Genomic DNA, 7,589 nt, shown 5'->3' with positions numbered 1-7,589 from the left:
TGTTAAAGTTACCATCGTTAATTGTCTTTTATTCATAAACACACTTTGAATTTTAGTTCGTTTCAACTTTCAACTATTAAACTCCCATAATTATTATAATAAACCTGTTAATTTAAGGTTAAGTTATTTAAGGTAAGAAAGTAAGAAAAAAAAATAGATGTGTATTAATGAGATAATAGATTATCCACTATAAAATAGGTTTATATCGTTATTCAATTAAAATTTATCATATATTTATAATTATGAAAAATGTGATTTAATAATTATAAGATTATTTTATACTGCATGACAATTAAACTTTATTAACATTTTTCTTATTTTTATTTGAATATATAATTACCTTTAAACTTTGAGAGAAAAAATATTATAAAATCAATATAAAATAATTTTATACCATTATTTAATTACAAAATATCATATATTCTATTAACTTTTACAAAATTGTCTAAAAAGTCATAATTTGTGATTGAAAGACAAAATCAACTACAAACCATGTTTGGAAAAATCATTGCCAAGACCCTAAACGTACGTTGGATCCAAAAGCATCCGTTTAAGGTACACCGAACGGAGAGCCAAACAGACACTTCATGTACAAATAACGGTGTAAACAAGTTCAGCACAAGTCCCTCGATGATAGTGGAAAGTCATTGTAATTAGGAGGAACAAGATTTAGTAGACAAATAATAAATTGCCTACTGTGTTTTGAGTACTACAAGGTCAATGGAAGGTTGATGATAGGGGCGTTTAACTGTATTGAAACAGGTGGTATTGGCGTCAAGGAAAATGATTTTGCACCATAAATTTTTATATTTGCTTTGAGTAGTCCTAAGTAAAAAAAAAACATTTCAAGATTTCAGAATCCTATACAAACAAAGCATAAACTAAGAAATTATCTATGACAATAATAAAAATAAATGTAATTGATTCATTTAATTAAGATCACGGACCTACATTTCAACTCAATGTTACAATTCGTATGTCAAAATTGAGGAGGGTACAATATTCAATGCCTCATCTCACAACTTAAGAGGAAGAATTGAAACTCCATTTCGAGCTTCAGGGTTACGTCCCCACCTTCCTAGACGAGGTTCCTGCAGACAAAATGCATCTTAGTTTATAGAAGAAGAAAACACTAATTCTAGCACGGTATTGGCAGCTCAAGAATTATTGGACACAAGAATCATGTGGGAGAGAATTAATTCAGGAAGAATGCCTGACACATACTATTATTAGCATATAACATTGCATTGTTTGACAACATACTAATGAATGCAATTAGCCCCAAACAAACAAGATGCTAACAAATGCACTAATTAGGTTTTTAGAAGTTTGAATTTCTTTTTGTTCCATAGCCCATCATATGTTCTTCGTGCTCCATCAGAAAAGGACCAACACGGAAACTATAGTAGATGTGAATTACCATAAATTTATTGTGAACAATTATATTTATATCAAAATTACTCGGACAAAATTCCCATATAGCAGAAAATGAAACTTCTCTAGAGAGCAGACTCAAGCATCAAATTGAAAACATTTCATTGATTATAGCAAAAGTTTACATATGAGGCATACTCCTTAATTTGGCAAGACTGATTTAAGTAGCTCTATGATTTAAGCTTGAGTTTAACTTTAAAAGCAGAGTTATATACTGGCTTATAATTATGAATTTGATAATAGCTGCAATTATTCTGGTAAAATATGCAATCTATAACTATAAGAGTAAATAGTATCCAATGATGTAAGTGGCGTTTCTATAGAATTAAAGGCATCAGTAATGTTTTCTTTCAACAATTCTAATCTCTTCAAGTTCAAAGTTGGTAGCAATCTATTTACTAGATAAAACTAGTCAATTTCATATACTTATCCAACACCAGGAGAGAAAAACAATAAAATTTGTCTCCATGGACAATCATTATTAAAGGTCCATTTGCTAATGTGGTTACACTCATATTGGGTTACAGGCTTACACACCTGTGGACAGATTGACACCTAACTGAGTGCAGCAAAATTTGGACCTGAGAAATCTTTAATCTTATAAATTATGTCATTCTAATCACTTAACACGAGAAGTCTCACAATCACAAGCTAAAAATAGAAATTTGCCAGAGAGACAGCTACCTTCATAAAAATAATGTTGGAAATGAGAGAGCTTTAGGGGGGAGGAAGAAACAAAGAACACAAACATCAAGAGAACATAATAAATTCACCTATTAGTGTGAGTGAGTCATAAATAAGATAACCTGGTATCGATTTCCTTATATTATCATACTAAAAGTCCACCTTTCAAACTAGAAAGTTGAAATGCTCAGATAACTTTTCTGTCCATGACAGTGTTTCCAGTGAAATTTCAGTAAATAGTATACAAAAAAAAAAAAGCATACAAGCAGGACACAGTTTGAGAAAATTTTCACCTGTCCAACTCCAGCAACTAAGAATTCTCCTGATTTTGCAAAAGCCAAGGAATTCACAAACCCAGCCTGTTATGCAAAAGGATAAATTAAATGGCAGTGGATTTTTCAACTGCAATAAAACTCAGTACAAATGTAAATCCAACACTAGAAAGATGAAGAATTGCATGTTTGGAAATTACTTTTTGACTTCAAAAGTAAAACTTGATTTTTTACATAAAACTACAAATCTATGTACGAATTTACAAGTATACAATCTCTATTCTGCGCAAGCTTATGTTAACATCACATGGCACAAAAAAGTAAGGTTTGAAAAAAGGGGAGAGTTATTCAATAAATAACAAGGGATTTAGTGATTTACAGAAGAAGCTACATTCAACAGAAACAAGAACAACAATAGCCTTTTCAACAGAAGCTATAATCAAAATCTATGAAAAATTAATCTAGGAAAAGTTAACTAGAGTTTAGTTGCTATTCCTTTCACTTACCAATGGCACATTACAAAGAGACTTAATGTCTTTGGTATCACTTTCAATTTCCCATAATCGAACAGAACCATTGCCAGCCCCAGATGCAGCAAGGTCGCTGTTTCTACAAACACTGACCGCACTGACCCAAGAGAATACTGACAAACAATGATGATCCTTGGGATGGTTGTAACCATTTTCTGCAGAATGAAGACAACGGTATCACTTTACGATCTTGAGATAAGGATAAATATAACTAGCAAATGTATTACAAATTCATGCATTCGTATTGTACAAGATGCAGTAGTTAAGCCAACAGCAAAATATGATGTTGTTTGTTCTCTGATGCATACATTACAGGAGTAAATTGATTCAGAATCATAGAGGAAATGACATAAAATTTTCTGAAAAGCAGGCAAAAGAAAAAAGAAAGAAAACATGTTACTGTATACATCATATATTTTTCTCCAACAAAATTTAAAGAACTGAAGGAACTGTCAATATTTTGAGACATTTGACTTGCAAGGAAAAAATATATGAACATATTTACCTAAGTTACCATTGGGGAGTTTTTCACTGTCCTTTTGGTCAGATTTCATGCTATCCACCGGTAATGCGTGTGCATTCCTCAAAATGTAAATAGGCTTCTTTCGCATTACAGTCCAAAGTTCAATGCTTCCATCATCCGAACCAGAAAAGAGTTCATCATTACCAACAAAACAACAGCATTCCAAGGAGGATGCAGGAGCACGAAATACAAGACGTGACTCTTCATGAACCTAAATTAGGGAGAATGCACATTAAAAAAATGGTCAAAAACAAGTCTAAAAGAGAAATAGGAATAACCCAAGAAATAGTAATTAGCTGATAAAAGTTTCCCCTTAATCAATAATTTCAGACATAAAAGGGGAAAGAACACAGCAACAGTAGGAGAAAGCAAGGAAACCCTAGCATACAAGTTAGATGATAGCCAAATACTTCATCATGGTGAAATTACCTTAAACAATTGCATGCTTCGATCACGTCCAGCAGTCAGTACCCTTTCTTTGCGTAAGCAATCAATACTTAATACTTCACTTTGGTGGCCAAATAGAGTGCTCATGTAAGTTCTGTCTTCAACATTCCATATCTTAATTGTCCGATCAAATGAACCAGAAAAAAGCTCTGAAGTTCCTTGCCTGAAAGTCAGACAGGAAACAGGACCTCTGTGACCTGGAAAAGACTGTAAAAAATCCAAATTAATATCCAATAACAACAACGCAAGCCCCAATTCAACAGTGCAAGACCCTAAAACAATTAGCTACAAACAAGGCCTATGATTTTCCAAACACTAGATGTCCTGTGTTAACTACAGATAATTTACTTCACATTTTACTTTGTCAATCACCATGTAGGATCCTGATTACACTCAAATCAATTCACTACCCACTAAAACACAAAACCCACAATGAACTAAAGCTAAGCATTTCGATAAGGCGTCACATACTAAAACAGCGGCGAAACATTTTTATACAGAACAAGCAGCAAAATACACACATTAATCAGTCCAAACAAAACAATCAGTTAACAACCAACTACCCTTCTATATGCTCAAATAGGCACAGGCACAAAACATGCCAGACACTTTTCAGTCTATAATTCTACATTATTATCATTCATTTAAAAGAATGCAGAGACAGTACCTGAAGATGCTCTCTGGTGCGAGTATCCCATATATGAATATGGCGATCAAGGCCTCCGGTTGCCAAATAGCGACCGTCCGAGCTCGCAGCCAAAGCCAATACTTGTTTACTTTGCCTTGTAGCCGAACCTTGCGGATCCTTCAACCCATGAGACTTCAACACCGAATCACTGGGCCACTTATACCTCTCACATTGCCCACTATTCACATCCCACTGCATAATTGTTCCGTCTTTCGACGCCGAAAAACCCTTCGAATCATCCTCAGATAGAGCCACCGCCGTCACACTATGCCGGTGCTTCGCCAACACCCTAAATCCTTCATCACCACTCACTTTCACCCTAAAGTAACAACCAAACAAAAAAAAAAAACAAAACTTTATGGTTAAATCAAAACACAAACACAAACAATTTATTGAGGAATGCATTGAGTTAATGAATCAAACCTTGAAGCAAGGCTTCTTCTGACGCGTCCACTTTCCTCGTTTTGCTCCTTTAACAACTTTTGAGCTACGAGCGAGTCTCTTGCTCCTTCTTCGTCTTCTTCTTCTTCATCATCCTCTTCTTCCTCTCCTTTCTGCGCGCTTTTCCGAACCCTTTGGAGAAGGTCCTGCGCGAGTCTCTTCCGCACCTCCGCGCCGGTCTCTTCCTCCTCCTGCTCCTCACCGCCGCCGCCGCCGCCGGCGAAGAAGCCGTCTTCATCGAAGTCGCTTTCTATCTCGGCGTCTTCTTCTTCATCTTCGTCAAGTTTTTTGTTCTGTTTTTGGCGCTTTCGCGAATCGTTGGTGAAGAATGGATCGTGAGCCTTCTTCTTGCGCGGCATGATTCAGATTCAAACGTTTGCGAAGCAGGAAGTGTTTTGTTTGTAGGGTTTTTGTTTTGAGACAGAGGAAACAACTAGGGTTTAAGAGTGTTTGAGAAATGTTATTTAATTATTAATTTTTTTTATCATTCAATAAGAATAAAAATTAAAATGGCTTAATTTTGAAGATTATTGCAATATTTCTTTTTAAGGTTTAGTAATAAAATGTTCCTTCGGTCGATATCCTGATGGGTTTTAGTGTTTTACAATGTTTTCCTAATAAATATTACCTCCATCCCTAATGATTTTTTCTTATCAAAATACCTTTAGTTATTTAATAATAAATGGTAAAATTTAATAAGACAAATTCATTTTCTTGTATGAAGATTGCAAAAAGTACTAGCACATGTTAATTTTAAAGATAATTTTAAAAAATATAAATTATTAATAAATTTAATGTTTCTAACCGTTAAATATATAGTACAAAATTAATATATTATATATAATATGAAAAAATCATGTGAAAAATGTATAGTAAAAATACTTATAAATACTTATAAAATTTATTAATAAAGTAATTATAATTACACCTCAAGGTATATTTTGATGATAAAAGACTACTATTGAGATCAACCTCTCTATTGTTATCCTAATAACAATTTGGCTCACACAATATTAAATTATATTTATAAAATTCATTAATAGTTTATAAAAATGAAAGTTAGAGTAAATATGTAATTTAAAATTTCCCTTTTTTTTTCCTTTTTTCTTTATCTTTTATCATCTGGTTTTGCTACAATTATTTGTTATACTTATTATTTTATCGGGTAAAAACAAAAATTTTAGAAGATGTATTGAATTAAGATTTAAAAAAATTATTTTAGCATAATTTTTTTTAAAATTTTAAAGATTAAATAAGAATGTAATGATTTATTAATTTTTTTTTATAAAATTTTTATGATAATTTAAATTTTAATAGATTTATATCATAAGAATTGAAAGACCTTTATAGATTTTTAAGATTTAAAAGGATTATGTGAATTTTTAAAAACACATGTAAAATGTAAAATTACAAGAGTTCATAAAAAAATGATTTAAATGAATAAGTCTCATTTTATTTTTTTAATTTTAGGCCCATGTTTAATAAGTTTTGTTAATTTTAATGAATTAGTCCCTTTTTAATTAGTTTTATTAATTTTAATTAGTCTCTCTTTAATTTTATTAATTTAAATGAATTAGTCTCTCTTTATTTTTTTAATTTTAATGAATTAGTTCCTGTTTAATTAGTTTTTATTAATTTTAATAAATTAGTTCATGTTTAATTAGTTTTTTTTTATTAGTCCCTGTTTAATTTTATTAATTTAAATGAATTAGTCTCTTTTTAGTTTTTTTATTTTATTAATGAATTAATTAGAAACAGGTTACATAAACAACATAATAGGAATATTATTATTAAATAAGATAAAATACTCAGTTAATATTTACCTTTATTTAGGTCTATTTTTTTTAACTTATATTATTTAAGTCTGGAGGAAGTATGACAATTAATATACCGATTTTCTCAAACTTTCAGTTTGGATTCAACCTAAACCCCGTAGACTTTTGGTGTTAGCTGCGCATGTATTTTAGTCTTAGTCAAGTGATCTAAAATCAAACTACTTCATAGTATTTGGTTAATGCATTTTTTTTTCTTTATTCCAACAACAGCACACGTGTAAAGAAATATGTTATAAAAAAATGTGTAGCAAAAATAAGTTTATTTGTAATTTATTAAAAACTAGTCTATTTTTTTATTGCTATAGTTTGTTTGCAAAATTTAGAAAAATGACTATAAAATAAAATTTAAAAGGTTGGCATACGAAAATTCAATAAACCTGTAAATTAATGGAAAAGATCAAAAGTAATTAATAGTAAAAGAAAAATAATGTAGTACAAAAGTATACTCATATACTTAGTATTTTATTGAAAATGAAAATCTTTAATTCCGAAAAAAAATTGTAAATATTTTCAATAATTTTACAGTGAACTACAAAAATATATTCTTAAAATCATGAATGCAGCCACCTTGCAATATAATTAGGATGGAAACAACTTTTCTTCTACCAAAATGTCCCCTAAAGATAAGTTTGAGTAATTAAAAGTTGTTATGGGAAAAGAATATTAATTACACCATGAATAAAATATGGAATAATTTCTATAAAAAAATGGAATAATAAATGCTTAATTTTTTTA

At 30.7% G+C, this 7,589-nt stretch overlaps 1 protein-coding gene across 1 annotated transcript; it reads right to left on the bottom strand.

The window, feature by feature from the left end:
* Positions 1-928: 928 nt before the first annotated feature.
* Positions 929-5,467, bottom strand: LOC100816732 (U3 snoRNP-associated protein-like EMB2271). Its single transcript, XM_003535024.5, has 7 exons — positions 5,002-5,467; positions 4,558-4,897; positions 3,873-4,097; positions 3,426-3,654; positions 2,897-3,075; positions 2,412-2,477; positions 929-1,091 (listed from the first exon to the last, which is right to left on the bottom strand). Exons 1-7 carry the CDS (start codon positions 5,376-5,378, stop codon positions 1,017-1,019), a joined length of 1,491 nt encoding a protein of 496 aa, XP_003535072.1. The 5' UTR covers positions 5,379-5,467; the 3' UTR covers positions 929-1,016.
* Positions 5,468-7,589: the final 2,122 nt, after the last annotated feature.

Source organism: Glycine max, chromosome 9 (assembly GCF_000004515.6).
Source record: "Glycine max cultivar Williams 82 chromosome 9, Glycine_max_v4.0, whole genome shotgun sequence".
NCBI lineage: Eukaryota > Viridiplantae > Streptophyta > Magnoliopsida > Fabales > Fabaceae > Glycine > Glycine max.
This window is presented reverse-complemented; position numbering and strand designations above follow the sequence as displayed.